The sequence below is a fragment of the Macrobrachium nipponense genome, chromosome 25 (genome assembly GCF_015104395.2).
Source record: "Macrobrachium nipponense isolate FS-2020 chromosome 25, ASM1510439v2, whole genome shotgun sequence".
Lineage (NCBI taxonomy): Eukaryota > Metazoa > Arthropoda > Malacostraca > Decapoda > Palaemonidae > Macrobrachium > Macrobrachium nipponense.
In genome coordinates this window covers 65,312,985-65,340,755 of record NC_087214.1, presented here as the reverse complement: position 1 = coordinate 65,340,755, position 27,771 = coordinate 65,312,985, and the positions used below count along the sequence as shown (strand labels likewise).

General features: G+C 43.4%; 2 protein-coding genes across 3 annotated transcripts in view; both read left to right on the top strand.

Annotated features, from left to right (window-relative positions):
• LOC135199477 (leucine carboxyl methyltransferase 1-like) overlaps positions 1-27,771 on the top strand; it is a 344,037-nt gene that overhangs the window by 112,288 nt on the left and 203,978 nt on the right. The gene's annotated exons all lie outside the window — the stretch shown is intronic.
• Positions 1-27,771, top strand: part of LOC135199472 (HEAT repeat-containing protein 6-like) — a 138,267-nt gene that overhangs the window by 30,286 nt on the left and 80,210 nt on the right. The window contains exons 2-5 of one of the 2 annotated variants that reach the window (XM_064227562.1): positions 21,192-21,455; positions 21,670-22,137; positions 22,506-22,737; positions 23,253-23,434. In XM_064227562.1, the coding sequence (XP_064083632.1) occupies positions 21,192-21,455; positions 21,670-22,137; positions 22,506-22,737; positions 23,253-23,434 (1,146 nt within the window). Of the gene's footprint in view, positions 1-21,188; positions 21,456-21,669; positions 22,138-22,505; positions 22,738-23,252; positions 23,435-27,771 lie in introns of both variants that reach the window. The other variant, XM_064227561.1, reaches the window with a different exon arrangement.

The following is a 27,771-nucleotide window of genomic DNA, read 5'->3' as shown; positions in this document are numbered from 1 at the left end:
GATGAGGTGGGAACCGTGGAAGGTTATACCCCTTCCACAAGATGTTTCTCTTGTCCAGTATCGACCTTACGAGCCTGTTTCTGTCCAGGACTTCCTCATCCTCGTCAGGTCCTCTCTTAAGAGAGAAGAAGGTGTACTTTATCTATTAAAGGTATCAGGCAACAGATCCTGTACTTTATTAAGCAAGCCAACCCTGATTCCTTCCCTAAAGCTCATGATGTCAGGGCAGTTGCCACCTCAATTAACTATTTTCCAACACATGAATTTTGATGATTTAAAAAAGTATACTGGTTGGAAATCGCCGACAGTATTTTAAGCGTCATTACTTAAAGTCCTTGGAAGCTCTGAAATTTTCAGCAGTTGCGGCGGGTAACATAGTTCCCCCGACTCTGCTTAATCTTAAGTTGAAGATCCAGTTCTCCCTTTCTACCTATCTCATTCAACAGTTTGTCTATACCTACCATGTTCCATCTACGTCTACCTTGAGTCTTAGCTGCTCTTGTGATGGTACAGTGGGTGGGGTTCCCTTATTTTTTAATGCTAGGGTCACCCACAATTATTTGTATATTCTGATCTCTATTGATGTGGTCCCCTTATTTTTTATTGGCTAGGGGTGACCACATCACTTTTTTGCAATGGTTACGGTTTTGTATGTTAAGACATATAAATTATTTTACTACATTATTGTCTAAGTTTGTTCAGAATCAATTTTATTATAATTGTTTATTTACTTTTGTATATAATAATTATACACAGGTGTTAAGTTCAACATATATTCCATGTAAGCCCTGTACATATGTTAACTTTAAGTTAATTTTAAGAAATAATTTTCTAACCTGTGTAATTATGTATATGTATATTTCTTTTTTGGCAATTATAATACTTTATTTTATTTTAAGTTTTATTGATGACCTTATTTTATTTATTTATTTATTTTCTTTTACAATCTTGTGCTAATTCTCTGGTACGATTTCGCGCAGCGACACGAACTGAGCCCAGAAAAGGGATTTTGACGTAAGGAAAAATCTATTTCTGGCGATTGGTTCGTGTCGCCCAGCGAGATAAATCCCACCCTACCCATCCCTGCAACTAAAGATTGTCTGCTAACTTCAGGATGGCACCAGAGGCGCAGCAGTCGGCAACATGGGACGGAGTAGTAGTAGTTGCTGCCCACCTCTGTGGGTCCGGCTCCCCTCTTGTTTGGGGGTTTTTGTAGTAGGAAGATTTCTATTGGTAAGAGGTTCGTGGTAGTGGTCTCACTCGCCCTAGTGTTCATACCGACGCCCTCTTGAGGGGGTGAGCGAGTCAGTTATACTGACCTTTTTCTTTATTTTATTTTTCTCTGATATGTGTTAGTGCATTTACCTTAGAAATAATGGATTAAAGGATTATTTCGCTGGGCGACACGAACCAATCGCCCAGAAATAGATTTTTCCTTACGTCAAAATCCCTTTTTTCTTCTTTATTTTCATCTATTATGAGATATGTACAATCAATTTCTGATTCATTTTCATCCATTTGTTCGCATGCATTAATATGTTCCGCGGCAATAAATTGTTCAGCTGCGTAGATTTGTTCAGAGTCAATGCTCTTGTTCAGAAATTCTGAGTATCAAGGCTTGCATTGTTAAGGTTTATTTATTTTGTCACCAATCTATCCATAGAATCTTTCCTGGTTAAGGACATTTCTTGCAAGGTATTATTTCTGCCACTTATTCCGCTAATATCTGTGCTAGCATTATTATCTATCTTAGTATCTTGGATGTTCGCTTCTCTAGAAGATGTCGTCTCAGATAAATTGATCAGATTTATGCAAGACTTTCCTTCTTCTAGCTGAAAACAAACATTTTCTCTATTTCTGCGTGGTAAATTTATTTTATTTTCTCCACAATCTAACATTATTTTACATCTCCGCATAGCATTATATGAAAACAGCGCTTGCGTAGGATAAAACCTTTCTTCTAATACTACAAATACTTCCTTAAAAGTTTTGTCTAAAATCTCTATGTCCAGTGTGACATTGCCTAGCGCCTTTATTTGTTTCCCGGCTATTCCTTTTATAATTCTACCAGGACCTTGTATTTCTATATCTGCAAAGCCTAAATGTTTTGTTAATGTTGTTTATCTATTATATTTACTGTACTGCCTGTATCTAAAAGGATTGAGCATGGTTTATTATTAATTCTGATTTGGATGATAGATAAATCTTCTTGGCATATTTCTTTATCCTTTACTGAAAATACTATCTCCTTATTTACTTCAAAAGGAAACTTGAAATTATCTTCCTGACCTACCGTAACTATTTCATTCTCATTTTCTACTGGTAAGGAAGCCTTCTCATGTATTACCATCTGCTGTAATTGTCACTGAGTCTGATTATTATTTTCGGGGTGTATTTAACTTTGGGCATTATGGTTAGTATTGGTAATTTCTGAAACCAAACAATGTTGTGTTGAGGTGACCTGTCCTATTACAATGAAAACAATACTTTGGTCGCCTACAATTCTGAGTTGTGTGGTTGGAATAACCACAATTTGCGGCAATTTTGTTCCTGCTTGTTATTCTGTGTTCTATTATCTCCGAAGCTCTGACTGTGGATTTGGGCCGAATGAGGTTGGTTATTATTGTTTAGATTTCTTCTATACTGTTGAGGCCTATTTTACTATTCTTGTTTGCTTGGAAAAATTTCCCATTCCCGTACCTTGGATTATTCTTAGGGTCTGGGTTTCCCTGTTGTCTATGCTTAATGTTTTCTAGATCTGTCTGGGACACCATCTGCCTTCCCTGAAATTATTTCTATTCCTATTAGGGTTTCCATTATTTACAAAACCTGTAAATTCCCTTGCCAGATTTAGTCCCTTTTTACACATTTCCTCTTCCATAAATCTTAAAAGACTGCTATGACTATCCCCGTTTTCGCCGGATCAGGATCCTGTTTCTTCTTAAAGACTAGTTTTTCTTCTTCCCCGATAGCGTCATATACTATACCATGTACTATGTAATTCAAATCTCTTGTAGACTAACTAGATCCTTTTTGTCACGACTAAATGAATCAGGATCGCCAATAACTATTACGCCGGCTCGTTTCAAATCTGTGGTTAAGTTACGGATGGAATTTTCGACGTCCGTATGGTAAAGTTTGCGATACTTTCCCCCATCATATTTCTGATGAAGGAATCGGGAGATATTGTACCATTTATCACGTTGATAAATGGGCTCCCATAAACTCTAGACAAGCACCTTCTTAAATTCAGCGAAGGTCGGAATCTCCTGAAACTTAGGGGACGTGAGAGTGCGATGTGCATCGCCCCTTTCGGAACTAACATAGAGTAACGCTTCATCTATTTTCTTGCGTTCATCTTTAATTCCACCAGCTGAAATTCGACTTTCAGTCTCTGTTATCCACTGAGATACTGTATATGCTTCTAACTTAATTTTGTCAGGATGACCTCTTTCTACCCTACCGCAAAAGCGTGTAGCTTGTGTTATTACGGCGGCCTGTGCCATTCTAGAGTTCCTAGTTTGTATTTGCAATGGGTTAGGAATGTTATTATGATTAGTAACAGTCACACTAGTAGTGGGTCTATTTGCTACTGTCGGACTCGGTATTCTGGTTGGACTTTCGCTATGTGATCGTCGAGTATTTAGTCTCGAGCGTCTGTCAGGAGTTGGACGTAGGCTATAATGACTCGGATCGGGAGTTCTGCTTTCTTGTAACCTAGTAATAATTTCGTTAACATTTTCATTATTCATATCAACAGCATTAGGCTAGATACAATTTAAAAAAAATAGATGCATTGTTGTACTTACATGATCTTCATACTGAGTCTGTCTTCCTTATTGCGATTCCTAGATATCCTATCTAATCTTATTTCCTAGTGTTTCCTTCCTTCAATCTGGAAAAACATTTACATTAGTGTATGCCGTTATTCCTGATTCACACCACTGCACCTTGTGAACTGAATGACAATATCTTTATTGTTCTAGATTTATCACAATCAATGAGGCAAAAAAAATTTATTTTATCTTGCAACTTTACGGCAAAGGAAAATTTCATCTCAAAACTACTTATTATGAATTATTTTATAAAGACATTTTTATATTATCGCAGTGGGTGATTTTTCTATATTTATTTTCAGACGTTAATCTTTCAGGATACTTTAAACTTTTCTTCTTGTCGCTTGTTGCTGATCACTTCTGCGTCGCCGTCCGTCTCTGCCTCTGTTTCACTTGTGGCGTTGTCCGTGCGCTGCCGTTGTTCACACCACGGTTGGAGTCCAGTGCGCCTTATCCATGGGGAAAAATCGTAGCGATGTATGGAGAAATGGGCGCTATCTCAGGATTTATGATAGTTTAGCGCTCACAGGTTGATTGAAGAAATCCGTCGTCAGTCCTCGCTGCGTTGTATTCAATCTTCTTTTATCCGCCTTAATGCGTTTTTGCGTATTCCTTTGCGAGTTTATGGCTTAGGAATGCGGCTATCCTAGTTCAGTATTCTTCTTATGATTTCACTGTGTTTCGTCGCTCCGTTTCGTTCGCCCCTTTCAGCAGAATCGAAGTCTTGTTGTGTCTACGCCGTTCGGAGATTCATTCTTTTTCGTTGCTCCTTTTCTTTTTTCTTCGTTCTTCGAGTTATTGAACTCGGAATTTCTTATTTTTAATTATAAAGTTCGTGCCTGGTTTTCTTGTATGTTTCTGACGCTTAAGTATTAGCGCTCTTTTATTGGCAGTTTTATATCTTCCACTCTGTTTAATTTTTCCACTGTGTGTGTGTGTGTGTGTGTGTGTTTAGATTGGTGTTTTATGCACTTGAATCCCACTACCGCTGTTCACCACTTATGTTGTGCCTACTTACTTTTGTGGTTAGCCTTTATTTCTATTTCTCTTCGTTATGTTGCGTGGCGTACTTACGAGTTCTTTTCTTTGTTACGGGTAATGTTTGAAGGGTTCCTTGTCATATGGGCTAACCTTCGTCTATCACTAGTTACGGTTGAGTTTCTTCTCTCGTAGGAACATTTAGTTTATTTATTCTTCACTAAGTCTCTCAGGAGGTACTTTATATTATTAAAAACATGGGTTGTATAGCTTTGGGAATCTGGGCAAGTCAAACACCTGCTATAAAAATTTCTTATAATTGTAACAACACAGTTTACACACTTTACACTACACTTGGAACAGAGGGAGAAGGGATACAGCCTCCCGTATAAGGCCTTGTTCTTAACTACTTTACTCTGGCACTTCAAATGAAGTTTCGACCTAACTACTTCTTCTGGCTCCTCCCCAAATGTCCTTTAGGACACCTCCTACTTCTACATGAATGGCTTTCATTACTTCCGGTGCCACCTTTAGATTCATCTGATTGGTTTCGTCCTTCGACGGTAACCACCCACTGAAAGGGTCATAGATCAACTTTTCTGGTGAGGTTAGCATCTTACTGTTTTGACCAACCAGTGCCAATGTTTGGTCTGGTTTTACAAAACTGCTATCTGTGCAGACTTATGCTGTACACATCTACTCCTTTTTCTACCTTTACTTCTGGTAGATCCTTCATCACTCTACTTTCACTATATATATTCTACCAGTGGTTTTCCTAACTAAGTTTTCCCTAGCTATTTCTAGACAGACTCTTATTGTTTCCTAACATATGTATATATCTGCCAGGTAAGTATGTATGAAACTTTATTGTATCATAACAATATCATTTTACACACCTCTGCCTCAGGATTTTGGAAAACTTTTCATTGGCTTGAGTATCCTCTTGACTTTTTGGTTTTTTGTTTTTGGATCGATAGCTTGGCATACATGACTTTGGATTCTTTTGAATTTGGCTTGGTTTTTTTTCCTTAAATATGTCTGGATCTAGTTCGGCTAGCGCCAGGGTGTGTTTGAAAGATGAATGCAAGGTGAGGCTACCAAAAGCCTTGGTTGATCCTCACACATTGTGTAAAGGTTGTAGGGGACAAGTTTGTAAGTATGATTTTTGCTGTAATGAGTGCGAAAGTTTGGATGATGTACAATGGAAGACGTATGAATCCTACGTAAATAAATTAGAGAGTGACAGGATCAGGAGGTCTTCCTCCAGGAGTAAATCGGGTAGCAGACAGGGTCTTAATGTAACCCCTTCTAACCCTCCTTTAGAAGTGGTGTCTGCGGAGGGTTATGCCCTTTCGCTTATTCTGGATTCATTGAAAACGCTTGAATCTAAAGTTCTTGCCCTTGAAAACAGGCAAACTAAGTGCAGTGATAGTGCCCCTAGTGAAGTGGAGGGGGCGTCAGATCGGCCCTATAGCGCCTCTAGGCTGGGACCTCTGCCGGACTCCCAGGACTCAGGGAGAGGGCATGTCGAAGGCCAAAGGAGGGTTACGGGGATCCCCCACCGATCTGACGTCCCTTCAGCAGTTCCTGTGGACGCATCCCAGGCTGCTAAGGAGCGTGCTCGAGCATGAATCCTGAGAGAGTGTTTCTCGTCTTCCGACGCGTCCTCCCCGCGCAAGGGGTGGGAATCTCGTCCGGATTCGCGACCTTTGAAGAGGACTCTTCAAGATATAGACGCTTCACGTCATGCTATGTCTGATTGGCATTCTTCTCCGGAAAGCGTAGCCTTTCCGCCCCAGAAGAAGTCTAGGACGTCATCTGATGATGACGCCTTCGAGCGCCCCAGTCGCTCTAGAGCCAAGGCTGTTCCTGGAGAAGGAAGAAGGCGTCCCCTCGCCCCTCGCCTTCTCACAGGCACAGCTCGTCTCCTCGTAAGGAGACTTCTCAGACTGAGATAATCCTTGCTATGCAACGGCAACTGGACGCTTTACTTAAGCAGAAGGAGACGGTTCTTCGTCGCAAGAAAGACAACAGACTTCCGATCAAGAGAACAAGACGTCTTCTCCACCTGCTCCTCTTTCGTCCCCGTCTCCTGGTATTTCGCCCTCTAGACTTTGTTCTGCTTCCCAGTGTTCGTCTAGAGGTGGCGGTAGACGTCATGAAAGAGAGAGGTCTCATCACGCTCCCCTTTCTTCTCGTCGAGAAGACGCTCGGCATTCCGACTTCGACGTTTCTGCTGGCGACGATGTTGTTCCTGTCGGACGAACTTCAGTACGTTCTGCTCCTCTTCGACATGCTCGTGTCGACGCTCAACGGGACGCTCGTCAGGTGGCAGGCCCTGTTTCTTCGCGGGACGTTCGTAGGGACGCTTCGCTGGACGTTAGGAGAGACGCTCCGCTCAACCGAATTCTTTTGACGCTTCGCTGGACGCTCGGTTGGGCGCTGATTTGGACGCTTCGTTGGACGCTCGGAAGGACGCTAGGTTGGACGCTCCGATGGACGCTAGTAAACATAGTCGTAAGAGCACTTTGGACGCGAATGTGGAAGTTCGCTATCACTCGGATGCTGTTCCTGAAGCTTTAACTGACGCTTCACGTCTTCCTTCATCTTCACGTTCTCCTCAAGTGGTGATTTCTGACCCTGTGACTGTTAAGGATTCTGTTAAGGGTCCGCTACCCTCTTCTTCTCGTCATCGTTCTGACATGAGACTTGGAGCGAAAGGACTTTTGCCTCTTCCTTCGGGGTTTCACTCGGGTAAGGAAGAAGGGGAACTAAGCTGTTCTTCTGAGGATGTTGACGAAGAACAACCTTCGACGTCGGCTTCTTCAGACTACCAAGTATTGGCTCAGCTGCTTCATGATTCATTTGGGGATACCTTCCTTCCTTCTGCCCCTCCTTCTCCTCCATCGCAGTTTTCGTCGTCGAAAGCAAGCAAGACACCAGGGTTTGTGAAAATGAAGACGTTGTTGTCTACCAAGAGAGCTTTCCTTTCCGAAAGGTTTAACACCTGGATGGAGTCTAGGAAAGCAAACAGGGCAAGGACCACTTTCGCCCTGCCTTCCGTCTAGACTTAGCGGTAAGGCAGGGATGTGGTATGAAACTGGAGAAGAGTTAGGATTGAAGGTTCCTACGTCAGCACAAGGTGATTTCGCCAGCGTTGTGGATGCCTCAAGGAGATCTCTTTTAGCCTCAGCTAAAGTGTCGTGGACGACTTCGGAACTTGACCATCTTTTGAAGGGACTTTTTAGGTCCTTGGAAGTCTTTAACTTCTTAGACTGGTGTTTCGGAGTTTTAGACAACCAGTCTCGTAAGCCAGATTCGATCAGCTTGGGGGAGCTGTCCAGTGTATTGTCATGCATGAACAAGGCCGTCAGGGATGGCTCAGAGGAGTTAGCCCCTCATTTTTCAGCAGGCGTGTTGAAGAAAAGATCGCTCTATTGCAACTTTGCGGCTAAGTCTGTCTCTCCCTCACAGAGGACAGAACTTTTGTATGCGCCTTTTTCGAGTCATCTCTTCCCCCAGGCTATGGTGAAGGATCTGGCAGTAAGTCTTCAGGAAAAAGCCACTCAAGACCTTTTGGCTCAGTCGTCGAGACGTCCTGCTGGCCCTTCCACGTCTTCAGGAGTCCAATCGAATAGAAAGCAGAAGCCCTTTCGTGGAGGGACTTCCGCTAGATCGTCACCCCGAGGAAGAAGTCTTCCTAGAGGTAGAGCCCCGGCTAAGGGGCAAGAAGTGAGAGATCCTTCCTTCAGTCACCGGTAGGAGCCAGGCTGCAGTTGTTTGGAGAGGCCTGGAGAGAAAGAGAGGCGGACACCTGGTCTCTCAACGTCATAGAGAAGGGGTACAAGATACCTTTCGTAAAGCCGCCCCCGCTGACTTCCACTCCCAGGGACTTGTCCCCGTCGTATCCTCGAGAAAAGCGGAAGATACTTTTCGACCTGCTCGAGCAGATGCTCGAGAAGCGAGCAGTGGAACAGGTCTTAGACCTGGCAACGCCAGGATTTTTACAACAGATTGTTTCTTGTACGAAAAAAAACATCGGAGGGTGGCGGCCAGTCTTGGACGTAAGTCGTCTAAACCTCTTTATAGAGAAGCAGAGGTTCAAATGGAGACACCTCAGTCAGCTTCTGGGGGGCCTTAAGACCTGAGATTGGAATGGTATCACTCGACCTGCAGGACGCCTACTTTCATGTCCCGATACATCCCCAATCTATGAAGTACCTTCGGTTCGTCCTGAAAGGGAAGGTCTTCAGTTCAGGGCTCTTTTGTTTCGGACTGAGTACGGCCCCATTTGTCTTCACCATCTTAATGAAGAACGTGGCGAGGTGGCTCCATCTTTCCAACATCAGGATCTCGCTCTATCTGGACGACTGGCTCATACGAGCCTCTTGCAGCCCAACCCGGTGCCTGAAGGACCTGCAAACGACTCTGTCTTTAGCTGCGTCCCTGGGACTTCTGGTGAACTTCGAAAAGTCACATCTGACCCCAACACAGTCCATCGTGTATCTGGGGATTCAGATGGATTCAGTGGCTTTTCGGGCTTTTCCGTCCCAGGAACGTCAGCAACGAGGCATAGAAAAGGTGTCAGCCTTTCTAGGGAAGGATTCGTGCTCGGTGAGGGAATGGATGAGTCTGCTGGGGACCATTTCCTCGCTGGAGAAGTTTGTTTCCCTGGGGAGGCTACACCTCCGACCTCTTCAGTTCTTCCTGTCGGACAAACTGGACAGACAAGGACAACAATTCGACATGATGTTAACCGTCTCAGAAGAGGTAAAGAGCCATCTAAGATGGTGGCTCGATCCGTTGGTAAGCTGTCAGATGGACATATTCCCTCAAGCTTCCGGAACCCGCCGACCTAGTGTGTTGTTCTCCGACGCGTCATCCACGGGGTGGGGAGCAACACTAGGGGGGGAGGAAGTGTCAGGCACCTGGAGAGGGGGAACAGGTAAGCCTGGCATATCAACTTCAAAGAGCTGGCAGCTGTTCAGTTAGCGCTCCAGTTCTTTCAGAACAAAGTCTCCCGTCAGGGGAGTAGTCCAAGTCAACTCGGACAACACCACAGCCCTGGCATACTTGAAGAAACAAGGAGGAACACACACTCGCTCCCTGTTCGCTCTAGCGAAAGAGATTCTGCTTTGGGCGAAGGCAAGAGAAATCACAATCTTGACAAGGTTCATTGCTGGAGTCGAGAACGTCCGTGCGGATCTCCTCAGTCGACAAGGACAGTTTTGCTGCCGCAGAGTGACCCTCAATCAGGACGTATGCCAGGAGCTGTGGGGTCTTTGGGGATGTCCTTTGGTGGACATTTTTGCAACATCAAGAACGGCTAGACTCCCTCTTTACTGCTCCCCGGTTCTCGATCCGGGGGCAGTAGCAGTAGACGCCCTTTTATGGGATTGGACGGGCCTAGATCTCTACGCACCCCCTTTCCCCCTTCTTCAAGATTCTGGGGGAAGTGATGAGAAAGTTCGCAGCTTCGGAGGGGACGAGGTTGACGTTAATCGCCCCCTTTGGCCTGCACGACGAAAGGTTCACAAGAGGTGATGTCCTACCTGGTGGATTTTCCGAGATCTCTTCCGTTAAGGAGAGATCTACTCAAACAGCCCCACTTCGAGAGGTACCTACCCCAAAAACCTCTACCGCTCTGAGTCCTGACTGCGTTCAGACTATCCAAAGAAGGTTGGCCAGAGCGAGAGGTTTTTCGAAACCTATGCTAAAGCTATCGCCACCGCGAGGAAACCTTCATCAATCGCGGTTTACCAATCGAAGTGGGCAGCTTTTAGAAGTGGTGTAGGAAGAAAGGAGTTTCCTCTACCACGACCTCTGTGAGCCAGATCGCCGACTTCCTACTTTATCTTAGACAAGATCTGAAGTTTGCAGTGTCAACCATTAAAGGCTACAGAAGTGTCTTATCTGTAGTTTTCATACAATGAACTTACCTGTCAGATATATACATAGCTAAGACTCCGTCGTCCCCGACAGAAATTCAAATTTCGCGCCACTCGCTACCGGTAGGTCAGGTGATCTACCTGCCTGCCCTGGGCGGCAGGACTAGGAACCATTCCCGTTTTCTATCATATTTTCTCTGTCGCCGGTGGTATCAACATTGTTGTTACTACCTCCCTGACTGAATTCGCTTTTCAAGACTTTATTGATCATCTTTATTGGATTTCTTGGTGACGTACTGGATCGTTGTTTTGGCATTCGCTACTGTGGACTGGATTTGGACTTGCTTTTGATTTTTCTAATAGAATGTCTGATTCAAGTGTTAGTGTGAGAGTGTGTGTGAATGTAGGCTGCAAGGTGAGGATACCGAAGGCTTCGGTTGATCCTCACACTGTATGTCGTAAATGTAGGGGGTTTGACTGTTCTTTGGCTAACACCTGTATTGAGTGTGAAAAGTTGGATGCTAATGAATGGAAGACTCTAACTTCTTACTTGAAGAAGTTAGAGAGGGATAGGATTAGACGGGCTGCACAAAAGAGTGTGAGTACAAGGCCTATTGAGCCTTTTTCTGAGTCTAAATCTCCTTTTGTTAATGAATATGATTCTCCCTATGTATCTGAATCCTCACAGGCTTTGCATCGGATCGGCTCTGAAATCGCCAATCTGAAGGCTACTCTTCGTAAAATGAAGACAAAGATGGTGGCCATGCAAGGTAAGGCTAGTGATTGTGAATTACAAAGTGAAGTGAGTGTTCCCAGTGTTGTGGGATGGGGCGTCTGACCATTCCCTGCCGATGCTCCCACCGGCCCTAGTACCTCTTCCGAAACTCACATACCCAGAGAGATAGGAAAGTCGAAAGTCGTACGGAGGTTGTGGGGTCAATCCCAACGGTCAGGCGTCCCTTCAGCAGGTTCTGTGTTTCGTTACAGTCTGCTCAGGACCGCTCAAATAGAAGCGTCCTACGAGATTGTTTCTCGTCGTCCGGTTCTCCTTCACCTAAACGAGGGTGGAAGGACTCGGATCTTTCTAGGCCACTGAAAAGGCATTGGAAAGAGCGCGCGTTCGACTCGAGCCCGGAGCGCTTCTCGGAGGAAGCTCCTTCTTCTATCAAGAAGGCTAAGCTGGTTTCGACGCCTCCTAGAGCTGTATTTGATGATCGCACTCCTTCGAGTTCTCCTGCTTCTTCTATTGAAGAGGACGCTGGGGTGGCTTCCAAGAGGATTTTGCTGGCAGTTCAAGAGCAGATTGCCTCTTTGGTTGGAGTTCTTTCAAGGGATCCCCCTCGCAAGAAGGACGCTAGACTTCCTATTAAGAAGTCTCGTCTTCTTTCTCCAGCCAGACGTGAAGCGTCCGCCAGACATGGGACGTCTTCCAGGCACGAAGAGTCGTACAAACGTCAGGATCTATCCGAGCGAGTTGCTCGAGATCAGGATACGCTCAGGCCTGAGGCGCCAGCCAGGCGCGAGGCGCCAGTTAGGCGTGAGGATTCAGCCAAGCGCGAGGCGCCAGCCAAGCGCGAGGATTCAGCCAGGCGCGAGGCGCCAGCCAGGCGCGAGGAGTTGCGTGAGGCGCCAGACAAGCGCGAGACGTCAGCCAGGCGCGAGATGCCAGCCAGGCTACACGCTCCAGCCAAGCGTGAAGCGCCAGCCAAGCGCGAGGCGCAAGACAAGCGCGAGGCGCCAGCCAAGCGCGAGGAGCTGTTCAGGCACGAGAAGTCAAGCAGACGCAAGACTTCTTTTAGACGTGAGAAGAGTCGGTTCACCTCTATGAGCCCCTCTCCTAGTAGAGTTTTGTCTCCAGTAGAGAGAGAACGGGATGAAGATCCTCTTGTTTTTCAGGCCGATTCTCCACAAGGTGGTGGAGAAGGAGATTCGGAAGAAGAGGGTGACGGGAGAGAAGGAGTCTCGAACTATAAAGTTCTAACTGACCTTCTTTTACGAGAATACGGAGATTCTTTAACTCCTGCCGCTTTCCTCCTTCGCCTCGATCACTGTTTTCGAGTGCGATTGTGCTAAGTCTTCGTCGGTCTTGAAGATGAGACCTACGATCTCTATGAAGAGAGCGCTTCAGTCCTTAGACAAATGGATGTGTCTAAGAAGGATCTGGGCAGGACCACCTTCTGTATGCCTCCAGCCATACTTTCTGGCAAGAGATTGTTTCTGTACCGAACTGGGGAGAACATGGGCCTTTCTCTTCCAGCGGCAGCCGAAGCGGACTTTTTTCAACCTTGGTTGACTCGTCAAGGAGACACGCTTTGAATGGAGCTCGCGTGTCTTGGGCTATTTCGGAGACGGATTCATCTCCTCAAGGGACTCTTCCATATTTTGGAAGTGTTTTAATTTCCTAGACTTGGTCCCTTTTGGGGTGATGTCTAAGAAAAGCTCATGACTCGGATGGTCTTGACCCCGAAGTCATTCTCAGTATTCTTGCTTGTATTGACAAGGCGGTACCAGACGGGATCGGGAGAAATCTCCTCTCTTTTCGGAGTCAGTACTCCTTAAGAAGAGGAGTTTTTATTTTTTAGTTCATTCCTAACCAAGGCGGTTTCTCCCTCACAAGAGAGCAGGCCCTGGTTTTCGCTCCCATGTCTGACTTCCTGTTTCCTTCTCAGTTAGTGAAGGACATTTCTCGATCACTGACTGAGAAGGCGACTCAGGATCTTCTCCTGCAAACTGCAAGGAAGAAGAGACCTCTTGTTTCTGTTGACAAGAAAGGACCGACTTCTACGGTTCAGCCCTTTCGAGGAGGGCCTCTCTCCAGAGCTACCTCTAAGAGAAGAGGTCTTGAGAGGAGAGGTAAGGCTCCTTCCCGTCCCTTTAAGAAAGGGAAGTGAGACAGACAGCCTCCAAACACCAGTGGGGGCCAGGCTTCTCGAATTTGCAGACGCCTGGTCACTCATAAACTCAGACGCCTCTTCCATGTCCATAGGTCAGGAAGGGATATCTTTACCCCTTCCAAGACAGTCCTCCACTAACGACCATTTAGTCCGCGTGGGAACTGTCAGCCAGATACAGGGACCCTGTACTGAGGGATACTCTTCGTCTGATGGTGAATCAAATGTAGGACAAAAGAGCTATAGAACTGGTTCTAGAGCAAAACTCTCCGGGTTTTACAATCGGCTTTTCCTGGTTGCGAAAGCCTCGGGGGGCTGGAGACCAGTTCTAGATGTCAGCGCTCTGAACAAGTTCGTTCGAAAGGAGAAGTTCTCTATGGAGACTTCGGCCTCAGTCCTTGCGGCGTTACGTCAAGGAGATTGGATGGTGTCGCTGGATCTCCAGGATGCCTATTTTCATGTCCCGATTCACCCTTCGTCGAAGAAGTAACCCTCCGTTTCATGACGGGGGGGGGGTGGGGGGAAGGATCTTTCAGTTCAGGGCCTTGTGTTTCGGCCTATCCACAGCTCCTCAGGTCTTCACAAGCCTGATGAAGAATGTGGCGAGGTTTCTTCACCTCAAAGGCGTCAACATCTCTCTATATTTGGACGATTGGCTCATCAGAGGGCCAGAACAGAGAGACAGTGTTTTGGAGGACCTTTCTTTGACCCTAGACCTGATAAAGGCGTTGGGACTATTCGTGAACCTCGAGAAGTCACAGCTGATTCCCAGACAGAACTTGGTCTATCTGGGGATTCAGATGGATTCTCGGGGTTTTCGAGTATTTCCTTCGCAAGAGAGAATCGTGAGAGGCTTGGAAAAAGTCTCTCTCTACTTAGGGAAAGAACGAACTTCGGCGAGGGAATGGTTAAGCCTACTAGGCACCCTTTCCTCGCTCGAACAGTTCTTTCCTCTAGGAAGACTACATCTTCGCCCTCTTCAGTTTTTTTCCTAAGGAGATCGTGGAACTGGAAGAACGGGACTTCTCTCCGACAGTTTTCTCCTTCCAATTGGAGATGAACCACACCTGCAATGGTGGTTGTCCCCTCTGAAAGAGAACAAGGGAATTTCTCTGGAAGTTCCGAACCCAAGCCGAGTGTTGTATTCAGACGCATCGGAGAAGGGTTGGGGCAGCAACACTATGGACCGAGAGAAGTGTCAGGCACCTGGAAGGCAGCACAGGTGTCCTGGCACATAAATTGCAAAGAACTTCTAGCAGTTCACTTAGCGCTAAAGTTCTTCGAACCCTTTGTGACGAACAGTGTGGTCCAAGTGAATGTGGACAACACTACAGCCCTGTCCTACATTCGGAAGCAGGGAGGAACACACTCAGTGTCGCTTTACGAGATAGCAAGAGATCTGCTAATTTGGGCCTCACAAAGAAACATCGCCCTCCTAACAAGATTTGTTCAGGGGACGAGAAACATCAGGGCGGACAGATTGAGCAGGAGAAGCCAGGTCCTTCACACAGAATGGACTCTTCATTCAGAGGTGTGTCAGAGTCTTTGGGATCTTTGGGGCACTCCTCACGTAGATCTGTTCGCCACATTCCTTTCCAAAAGACTGGAAGTCTTTTGTTCAGTGGTGGAAGACCCAAGAGCTCTCGTGGTCGACGCCTTCCTACTGGACTGGTCTCATGTGGACGTGTACGCTTTCCCCCCTTTCAAAATCCTGGGACAAGTGTTGAGAAGTTCGTAGCGTCCAACGGGACAAGGATGACCCTGATAGCCCCGTTTTGGCCAGCACAAGATTGGTTTGCAGAGGTGCTGGAGTGGACAGTAGACTTCCCAAGATCCCTTCCAAAAAGGATGGATCTTCTCAGACAGCCACACTTCGAGAGGTTTCATCAAAACCTCCCCGCTCTCGCTCTGACTGCCTTTCGACTATCGAAAGACTTGTCAGAGCGAGGGGGTTTTCTCGCGAAGCTGCAAGCGCTATCGCTAGAGCCCGCAGAGCTTCCACTAGACGAGTCTATCAGTCGAAGTGGGAGGTATTCAGAAGGTGGTGTAAGTCTAAGAAGTTGTCCTCCTCCAGTACCTCTATAACCGAAATCGCCGATTTCCTATTGTTCTTGAGAGAGGTCTCTCATTTGTCTGTATCGACAATCAAAGGATACAGGAGCATGCTGTCGGCAGTATTTAGAAAACAGAGCCTAGACATTGCTGACAATAAAGATCTGCACGACTTGATTAGATCGTTTGAAACGACCAAAATCGAAGGAACTAACTCCACCCAGCTGGAACCTGGACGTAGTTCTCAAGTTCTTTCGTCTGACAGATTTGAGCCTCCCCACGTAGCTTCGTTCAGGGATATAACAAGAAAATGCTTGTTTCTCCTATCTTTGGCGACAGCAAAAGAGTTGGCGAACTTCATGCCCTAGAAGATGAAGTCGGCTTTAACAAAGACTCGGCCTTTTGCTCGTTTAGAACTCTGTTTCTAGCGAAGAATGAAAATCCATCGAATCCCTGGCCCAAGAGATTCGAGATCAAAGGCTTATCGAGTCTAGTAGGGAGAGAAACAGAGAGGTCTCTTTGCCCGGTAAGAGCCTTGAAGTTCTTCTTATAAAGAAAGAAACAAATGGGAGGCTCTAGACAAAGTCTTTGGTGTTCGATTAAGGACCCCACAAGAATCATGTCTAAGAACGCATTAGCTTTCTTCATTAGGAGCGTCATTACGGATGCTCACAAGTTCTGTCCTGACGACTCTTTTCCGCTTTTAAGAGTAAAAGCCCATGAAGTTAGAGCAGTGGCGACGTCTCTCTCTTTTCAGAAGAATATGTCATTAAAGAAAATCATTGACACGACATATTGGAGGTGCAATTCAGTTTTTTGCATCTCACTATATTAAAGACGTTCGCGCGTGACCTACGAGAAATGTTTTTCTCTGGGACCATTTGTATCGGCGGATACAATACTGGGTACGGGAGCAAACACCAATCCTTAAATTTGTACATACCTTCTACTAGATATGTTCTAGATTTCTGCTGACAAAGAGGGCTCGGTGCTGCACTGGCGGCCAGTCACTGTTGTTCAGTAAGGAACTCTTGTGATATCTTTTAGGGGAGTATTAAAATTTTTTTTTTTGAGAATTTTTGTATGAATGAGTTTTTCGTTTCGAGTTATGGGTTGTTTGTTATGAGTTCGGGGATAACTCAGAACAATTCTATATACTAACATGGTGGTTAGGATCAGGTGGTCGGGATTGGTTATGCTCCTTCACAAGGTGTGTTGTCATAGAAGTGGTCCAGTACCCATTGACAAAGTCCTTTTAGGCTCTGCCGAGTAAGCGGTTCTTATACCCATCGACAGACCCACAAGAACTCTAGCCATAGATCTAATATCTCGCTAAAGTCTTGAGGTGATGCAGACTACCGGTCTACAGCCACGAAGTCTACCACCTATCAGGTAGGAACCAATGGTTTTTTCTTTTTTCTTTTATACCTACAACATATGTTGTTTACCTGTCTATTCCATATTATGCTCTCTGACCCTCCACCAAAGGGTGCCAATCAGCTATGTATATATCTGACAGGTAAGTTCATTGTATGAAAATGATATTGTTATAATACAATAAAGTTTCATACATACTTACCTGGCAGATATATACGATTAATGGCCCACCCAGCCTCCCCGCAGGAGACAGGTGGAAGAGAGAAAATATGATAGAAAACGGGAATGGTTCCTAGTCCTGCCGCCCAGGGCAGGCAGGTAGATCACCTGACCTACCGGTAGCGAGTGGCGCGAAATTTGAATTTCTGTCGGGGACGACGGAGTCTTAGCTATGTATATATCTGCCAGGTAAGTATGTATGAAACTTTATTGTATTATAACAATATCATTTTTCGCCATAAAGGTCTTGACCTCGCTAATAACAAGGATCTCCATGATCTATTGAGATCTTTCGAGACCACCAAGGTGCCGCTACCAAAGTTACCTTCGTGGAACCTGGATGTGGTCCTCAAGTTTTTAATGTCAAGTCGCTTTGAACCTCTTTACTCTACATCTTTGTGAGATTTGACGAAGAAAACTGTATTCCTAACTGCTCTGGCGATGGCGAAGAGAGTTAGCGAAATACAGGCTATTAGTAAACACGTCGGCTTCAAAGGGCATAATGCGGTCTGCTCTTTGGGTATGTCTTTTCTGGCTAAGAACGAAAACCCTTCCAATCCTTGGCCTAAAACGTTCGAGATCAAGGGTATGGCAGAGATCATTGGTCAAGAGCCAGAAAGAGTCCTGTGTCCTGTTAGGGCTCTTAGAGAATATCTTCGTAGAACAAAGGATTGTAGAGGTTCTGCGGAGAACTTATGGTGTTCGGTCAAGAGACCAAATATGCCCATGTCCAAGAATGCACTGGCATTCTTTTTAAGAAACACCATAAAGAAGGCGCACTCTTCTTGCAAAGACAGTGACTTTAGGCTGTTAAAAGTTAACGCGCACGAAGTAAGGGCTATTTCGACCTCGATAGCCTTTCAGAAAAATATGGCCCTTAAAGACATTTTAAGTGCCACTTTTTGGAGGAGTAACTCAGTGTTCGCCTCGCACTACCTACGGGAGGTGAGAACGACATATGAAAACTGTTACTCTCTTGGACCATACATCGCCGCAGACAATATTTTGGGGGCAGGAGGTAGCGCTCATCCTTTCCCATAGAAAAGGGTAGGTGAGTTTTTAATATTTGTAATGTTTATGGTTGTAGGGTCGGCCGCCGAATGCGGTCGTCCCTTCTTTTAGCCTTTGGTATATGGGAGTATTTTGTTAGGCTAACTGAGGTGGTGGTTTTGCCTCGTTGCCCTCAGAAGTATGGTCATGGTCTAGTCACATTGTGGTCCCGTCCCCGTTGACAGATCATCTAGAGCGCACCAACTACACAGGTCACTACCTTGTTGGTAACTCTAGTGAAGCAGAAGCAGGCTTGGGTGACAGTAATCACAAAGTCAGCTATGCTAACAGGTAAGGAACCAAGATGTCAATCATCTACATTTATATGTTTCCTAAAATCCTTTTCTGTCTCTCCCACCGCCAAAGGTGGGATTCAGCTATATATATATCTGACAGGTAAGTTTCATGAACAAAATGATATTGTTAAGATACAATAAAGTTTGTTCATACTTACCTGGCAGATATATATATAGCTGTATTCTCTGAAGTCCGACAGAATTTCTAAAAACTTACGACACACGTAGTGGGAGTAGGGTGGTTAGTACCCATTCCCGCCGCTGGGAGGCGGGTATCAGGAACCATTCCCATTTTCTATCAGATTTCTATCTCCACTGTCTCCTGAGGGGAGGTGGGTGGGTACTTAAAATATATATACCTGCCAGGTAAGTATGAACAAACTTTATTGTATCTTAACAATATCATGTTTCATGTCTAACTTATTCAGTATTAATTACAAAGCCAGTTTGCCAAACCTAACCTGTCTTAGGGCTAAGTGACCTGACGTTAGGGGGTTGCTGAAGTCTACCAGACTTGATCATGAAGGTCTTATATAAGTCAGTGAATAAAATACATTGATGCAACCTTACTTTGCCCTCCCTAACATAACCAAGGGCACGAGGTGTAAGCCTTCATTTTTTTTTTTGGTCATTACACCACTTATTGGTAATTACACAACTATTTATGTAGTACTTTTTTGTTTGTATGGTGTTTTTACATTGCATGAAACCAGTGGTTATCCAGCAACGGGACCAATGGCTTTATGTGACTTCCGAGCCACGTCGCGATTGCACTTCTGTCACCAGAAATACACATCTCTGACCCCTCGATGGAATGGCCGAGAATCGAACTCAAGGCCACCGAGGTGGCAGGCCAAGACCAAACTGATCATGCCACTGAGGCACTTTATGTAGTACTTGCTCAATTAAAGAATGCCAATACTATGATCGTTATTTGACCATTTCTGACATTAAATTGTGTGTTGGTTAGGAAATTAGAGTTTATAGTATGTACAGTTTACCGTTCATTTTCATCAGAATTGCTTCATTACTGGCTAGCCTATCTCACTTATAGATTATCAGATCCTTGGGAACCAAGGTTTTTGAATGAGGGAAACAAAAGTGAGTGAAGCAAATGGATTCATCTTAGCCAAACCAAGGGTGCCATAACCTATCGGACTAAGTTGCAGGTAGCTTAGTTGTAATCCCTGTTAAACCTCCAGTCTAACTGAAGGAATGCTTCCTGTTGTAATCTTTCCTAACACAAGAGAAAGGGCAGTCCCTGCTTCCTAACTCCCCAATACTAGCCTCACCAGAAGGCATAATGCACTAGTAATATTGTGGTTTCCTTGTTGTTTTTGTGCTTAACTCAAAAGTGCTGTTGTAATACGCTTACCATAAGTTAAGCAAACTTGTCTGAGAGTAATGAATGCCAAAGTTGTCATATTCATGTAAAAAAACTATCATAAAACAATACATTCTATTTAGATACAAAACTTAATTCTTTACAAAATTTCCTTACTAAGGCCTGTTGTCATTTTCCAACATGGTATTTCCTAATAAAGTACTTTTTGGGAACTTATAACATTAGTGAGTTACTAATAGATAGAATGATTTGTATACTTTATATAAAGATTCAGTAAATATCATCAAGCAGCAATGCACATTCCAAGATACACCACTTATTAGACAAACCATGAAAAGAATAATAATATTGGTTGAATCACATAAACACTGTACTATAGTAAAAAACCATTCCTCATTGGTTGGTAACTATTGTAGTTATGACACAGATATGGAAAGGGTAGTATTTTAGACTGAATAGAATTGAAGAACACTCCTTCACAACATGGCAACATAGATAAACACAGGAGTTACATTTTCTGTTTCCTACCATTCTCCCAGCAACTAAACATTTCCAAATATTTTGTCTTAAGAAAAGGTTGTAGAGTGAACAGAAGTACTGGTAGTTACTTATGGTATGTAATGCAAATCTTTTTATATAAAAATAGCAATACTGCACTCAGAGGCCATTGTCTATCTGCATGAACAGAGAAATAGGGATACATATAGGGTGGGAAAAGGAAAACGTGAATAGTGTAGAGTTAACATTGATAGGGTAGGCCTAGGGTGAGTAAACGAGGCCAAAAGCACAAAAAGAAGCCATGTGAAAACACATGACCCAGGCTATGCTTATAGTGAAAATGAGAAAAATAAAACAATACCGAAGTTAGACAACTGTAGTTCAAAACAAATTCTGTGGTAACCCAAGGTAACCTAACCTGGATCATAATGTCCTATCTGGACCCAACCCCCTTGACCTACCATAAACTTATTGCTTACCTCAAGTTTTGGTGGATGGTCTCTATACAGAAATTTTAATTCCTATGTATGGGACATCTGCTGGAATTTCAGAGCTTTTTATAACTAAGGACAAAGACATTCAAGTCTAGGCAAGTTTGGTAGAATAGTTATTTCACTGGAACATATTGCATGTTGATGGCAGGTAAATTTTCTCTCTCTCTCTCTCTCTCTCTCTCTCTCTCTCTCTCTCTCTCTCGGGAGATAGAGAGATATGTATAATATATTTATACAATGTACAAATTGATGTTCTTTCTACAGCAGCTTCAAAAACTGATTGAGCATTGCCTCACTTTCACTGTGACACCTGGAGAGCGTTATTCCTACCTCATGTGCCAGCTCCTGAATTCACTCCTTCGGCGCCAAGGAGCAGCCATGTTATCATCGGAGACTTCAGATAAAGTCATCTTGTGGTTCAGTAAAGCCCTGCACGCAAGTTCAGGTGAATTTCAGAGTGAAGAAACAATATGTGAAATACTGAGAGCATTATCTAACATTCTACGAGATGCTCCTGATCATACAGATGAAGTAAGGTTCAAATGTTTTTCATATATTTATATGGAACTTTTAAGTTCTCTTAAAAACTGTGATTTCAAAATAAAATTCTTTTTATAATGATTAAATAGTACAGAAGTTAAAGATAATTTTATCATTGTGGCCAATCTTTCCAATACAATTTTAAATTTAAATATTTTGCTTATAAAGTATGTGATAAAATGTATTATGTTTTTTCAATTTGCAGATTTATACAAGTCTTGCTGGCACACAGGGAAGTCTAATTCGTACTCTAGAATTTAGTTCTTCATATTACGTTCTTGCTCCTGCCATGCAGTGTTTGCACCTCCTGACTTATGTAACTCCAGAAGTTATAACAGAAACTCGTCAACATGGAGATGAAATATTCCCTGCCGAAGTGGTGTCTAGCATACAGCGAATTGTTATACGCATTTTGAAACAACCGTTACCTATTCCCACTATCTGCCCCCATAAACTGTATTTGAATTTAATTGCTTCAGCCTTAAATATTATATACAATTTAGTAGTTTGTGCACCAAATGATGTTCTTGGAAATATTATTGTCAGTGCTTGCCGTCCATTTGTGTTCTATGGATTGCCCGGATTCGCCCATAGTGACCTGATGCGGTATGTGACAGAAGCAGAAGTTGATATCCCTATTTCTTCTGGTGTTGATAGTGATGTATCATCAAGAGTAAGTCTTCTGAAGAAATTGTTCTAGTTTTTGTTTGTAGACTAAGAATGTTAGGATGCATGAACACATCCCTTTTTTGCTGTTATGTTATTAACTTTAGTAGGAAGAAGGTGTATGGTCTATAATTAACAAAAATATACCTATATATATTTGGATATATTTTGTAATGATTTGTGTCTTTGTTCTTTATTGTATCTGGATTCATAGAAACACTAGTATGTAGTATTTTGATTAACAATAATATTTTCATAAGAAGAGGGATTGGTAGTTGGTAGTATGGCATGGTTGCTGGGAGTTCATGACTAAGTGTTTGTATGTAAACAAGACATTGAAATGTGACTATCTTCAAAATCAAATTCTTGTCACAGAATTACACCAATCGTAATCGACGGAAAAGACTGAGACGAAAAAGGGCCCAGCCATCTCGATCAACAGCAGATTCTAACTCCGGCCCCTGCCCTTTAATGCCAAATATTGAAGGAGTAGCTGTTGGCATCAAAAGTCCACCTCCTGCTTCAGCTTTAGCTGCACTTTCTTTAAAGCCACAGTGGGCAAGAACAGACAGTGGTACAAATAAGGAAAATGCGTCTAGTAACACGGGTAATTTATCTAAACTGTATTTAAGCTTTTACTATATTTTGAAAATTAGATCATATTTTTTATCATAGATGCTTAAGTAAAAAACCAAGGGATAATATAACAAACCTGTATGTGCTTTGCTTGTTGGGAGTCATTTTGCTAAAGCTCCTTTTGATGCCACCTGTTAGTCAAATACAGGCAGTTCCCGGTTATCAGTGTTCTCGGTTAATGGCAATCCGGTTTTATGGCGCTTAAAATTGGTGACTTATGGCGCCATAATGGGCCAAGTTCGGTTATCGGCGCCATAGCATACCTAACAGGTGCCATTAACCGGTTATCAGCATCATATGCGTCCTAAATCTCTGAGTTTCAGTTAATGGCAGTTTTCGCTTACCAGCACCCACCGAGAACAGAATCCCCGCTGATAACTGGGGACTGCCTGTAATTATATTAAACTGCTGGTATCACAAACACTGCCATCCCTTACTTGAAATACTGCAGTGGAGAATTTTCACATTTCTTTTTTCTTTTAATAGGTATTGTTGCCGGTGAGGAAAGTATTTCGGGGACAGCCTCGTGCGACAACAGCTCTGTCGAAGTTCGTACAAGTGGATCTGAAACCGATTTTTCTGATTTAGAGGGAGGAAGCGAAAAAGAATCTATTCTTATGGCACGTGTTAGACAATGCTCCCTTCAAGCCATAAATGCTGTGATTGATGTAAGGCATTATTGAAAGTTTCATATTTATATGTATTCATGATGTATACAGCAATATTTAGCCAATATTTTTCCCAATTCAGAAGGGTTTAAAAAAAAAAAAAAAATAGGAAGCAATAGTACCGCCGTTCATATTCTCTTTGTTCTGTCTTACTTTCCACCTTCTAACAGTTGATTCATAGTGCAACTGCGAGGTTTTCCTCCTGTCACACCTTCAAAATCTTTTTACTCTCGATTTACCTTTCAGCGCTGAATGTCCTCTTAGGTCCCAGCGCTTGGCCTTTGGCCTAAATTTTTTTCCTTTCCATTCCATAAACAGTTATACATATGTTGCAGTAGATTCTTCATAAAACATGGTCTGCATCTCCCTCAAGGAGAGCATTTATAATTTTTATACATCTGCTCCCTTTAGAAAAATTAATATATTTTGCATTTAATAATTTTTTTTATAATGTCTGGCCTTGTTACCATAAACCTGGTAGGCAACAAAAAAAGTTGATTGTGCCTTTTTCATTTTAAGTGTAAGACCTTACTATACTGGCTAATTATTTCATATGTTACTAGTGTATCCTCCTCCACATGCTTACCAAAGGAATGCAAGGTATAGGTAATCTAGTGTAATATATGACAATTTAGTTCTAAGCTTTTCTTTTTAAGTGACCTTTCTGCTTCAGCTGCATTTCTGTCCTACTTCTTCTAATTTTCATGCTCTAATTTTATATCCTTATTAAATAACACATATTTGAGATCGGCTCAAAGATCGGTCAGATATTCACTTGTGGTGTGATTAAAGCACTTTAAAGATGATATTTTTTATGATGATCTGTGAGTTTCAGTGTTGCTTTGGAACTAATAGTGTGTTAATGAACAGTTATGCTAGAGGGTTCAATTAAATTTCAGCGGACTTATAACCTTTGGGGATTTTTTTGTGTGACTTAAGCTTGACACAAAAACAGTGTAAAGTACAGTAGTACCTCGAGATATGAAAGGCTCAACTTACGAAAAATCCAAGTTACGAAAGCCAATGCGAAAAATTTTACTGCTCTACATACGAAAAGTTTTCAAGATACGAAAGGTTTCTGAAAGTCCGAGATTCGCCCCATAACAATTTTGAAACTCGCGCTGCACGCCGCCATCTTAGTTATAGTAGACTCGCCACCATCCTCCTGCTCTCCCATTGGTTCCTGATGCTAGCCAAGCCATGAGATCCTTCTCTCTGATTGGACAGCATCCCTCCCATCATGCATCTTCTATACGTACGTGTTGGCGTGCTTTAGCTCGGCCACTCCGCACCCGAAACTTTACCGTACACAATCGGCATTCGTTTGCTCCAACGATTTCGTTTAGTAACGTAAATTCATTAGTGATTTCGTTGCAGTACATATTATCGTGTTGTGCGAAGACTGTATTATTATGTATTGTGTAACTTTACGTAAATTAACGTAGTCATGGGTCCCAAGAAAGTTGAAATTCACGGAAAGAAGTGCATGCTTTCTTTGGAGACAAAGATGGAGATCATAAAGAAGTACGAAGCTGGTATGCGATTGAGTGTGATCGCAAAGGAATACAGCCGTAATCCGTCGACAATAGGCACGATCCTTAAACAGAAGGATGCCATCAAAGCAACTCACTGTCGAAGGGCATCACTATTTTGTCCAGCAAGGGGAGCCATGTGCACGACGAGATGGAACAGCTGCTCCTCATCTGGATAAAAGACAAAGAAATCGCTGGCGATACAGTAACGGAGACGGCAATCGCTCACAAGGCCAGTGCTATTTTCGGCAATTTGATTGCGCAGGCGGAAGACGAGGGAGGGGAAGGGACTTCAACGCCAACCCCAGAGTTCAAGGCTTCGCATGGCTGGTTCGAGAAATTCTGTAAACGGACTGGCATCCATTCGGTGGTGCGTCATGGGGAGGCTGCCAGCTCGGACACGAAAGTGGCCGAAGCATTTAAGAAGACTTTCGACGAGATGATGACCAAGGAAGGCTACAGTTCTCAGCAGGTTTTCAACTGTGATGAGACTGGCCATTTTTGGAAAAAAATGCCTCGTCGGACGTACATAACGGAGGAAGAGAAGAAGCTACCCGGGCATAAGCCTATGAAAGACAGGCTTACGCTCGCACTTTGTTCGAACGCCAGTGGGGATTGCAAGGTGAAGCCCTACTGGTGTATCACTCCGAGACTCCTCGAGCCTTCAAGGCCCACAAAGTGTTGAAGGAGAAGCTTCCAGTGATGTGGAGGGCTAATGCAAAAGCCTGGGTAACGAGGCTTTTGTTCACCGAGTGGGTAAATCTGTGTTTCGGCCCGACTGTGAAGAGTTTTTTGGAAGAGAAGCGCCTCCCCCTGAAATGTCTGCTGGTGTTGGACAATGCCCCTCCCCACCCTCCTGGCCTCGAGGAAGATATCCTAGCGGAGTATTCCTTCGTTAAGATTCTTTTTCTTCCGCCCAACACCACCCCTCTCCTCCAGCCCATGGACCAGCAAGTGATAGCGAACTTTAAGAAGCTGTACACGAAACATCTTTTCAAGAGATGTTTCGACATCACTGTTACCACAAACCTCACCTTGCGTCAATTTTGGAAGGAGCATTTCGACATCACTGATACCACAAACCTCACCTTGCGTCAATTTTGGAAGGAGCATTTCGACATCGTCATTTGCATCCGACTCATTGACCTAGCTTGGCAGGAGGTTTCGAGGCGAACCTTGAATTCCTTGTGGAGGAAACTCTGGCCTGATGCCGTATCCGCCAGAGACTTCGAGGGATTCGACATGGGCGAAGCTGGTGCTGCAGAGTCAGAAACAGTTGACGATCCCGAAACTGTTTTGGAACCAGATCTTGACGAGACCGTTGCACTCGGCAAGTCCATGGGGCTGGTCGTCCACGAGGACGACATCAACGACCTTCTCGAGGAGCACCAATGAGGAGCTTACGACGGATGACCTGAAGGAGTTGGAGGCCATGCAACTTAACGTCGTTCAAGAGGAGTTCTCTAGCAGCGGCGAGGAAGAGGCGGAGGAGCCTATGACAACGGCAGAAATTAAGGATATTCTAGGCACTTTTCATAAAGTGCAATCGTTTATCGAAAAAAGACACCCCGAAAAGGCTCACACAGGTCGTATGCTTGTGCAGTTCGATGACGTTTGCCTGAGTCGTTTTAGGAACATTGTGAAAAGTAGGCAGAAGCAATCTTCCTTGGATCGTTATTTTTTAAAGAGGCCTTCAGCATTAGCAGGAGTAAGCAAAAAGGAAGAACCAAGAGATAAAAAACAGAAAGTTGAAAGCAAAAAGGAAGAACCAAGTGATAAAAAACAGAAAGTTGAAAGCAAAAAGGAAGAACCAAGTGATGAAAAACAGAACGTTGAAAGCGGTGATGACGTTGAAATTCTGTAAAAAAAAAAAAAAAAAAAAAAAAAAAAAAAGCCTACGTAAAAGTAAAAAAAGTTAAAAATAAAAAAAATAAAATTTTTTTTTTACGTAATTTCTAGATTTTTGTAAGTTAAGTGTTACAGTTTTGTTAAGGTGTTTCGTAAATTTTAGTTTTATAGTTTTCCTTAAATTTTTTATGTGTTTTCGTAAAGTTAAGTGTATGTACGTACGTACGTTATCTGCCGTTTGTCCTCCTCCTCCTCTGCCGCCACTATCGGAGATAGCCTCACTCGAAAGGTAAGCTTCCACATTTTACGTTACAGTAATAATATTTCTTGTACACTAATACGTATACACTTTATTTACAGGTTTTGGATTTTTATTCTTAATTTAGGTATTGAATGGTCCAAATTGTTGTAGTATTTCATTGTTTATAGGTCAATTTAACTTTATTATGAAATTTAATGGGGTGTTTTTGGAGGGCTTGGAACGGATTAGCCATTTTACATGTAAAATGTGTTCCAAGATACGAAAAACTCATTATACGAAGGCCGCCTCGGAACGGATTAATTTCGTATCTCGAGGTACCACTGTATATGAAATATGAGGAGGGATACTTAAAACAATTTAGAAATGATGTAACTTAAAGTGACAGAAATATTTGTCCTTGACATTAATGGGTACATTGCATGTGCAGTGCCCTTTTAAATGTATAATGTATATTCCATAACATGCTCAAACTTTGTGGCAGTTTGTTAAGAAAATTTAATCTTTGTAGTGTTTGGGCCCCTCTGGATTGTGATTTGTTTTAGTGATTTGTCTTAAAAAAATGTGTGATTGCACTTGTGAAGTAGAACTTCATACTAGATGTATGGTAACTTCAAGAAGGAAAAGTTAATTTGTTCCGACACGACATACAAACCTTCGGTCCTATTACAATAGGAAGGTACTAGCGGCAGCTGGAT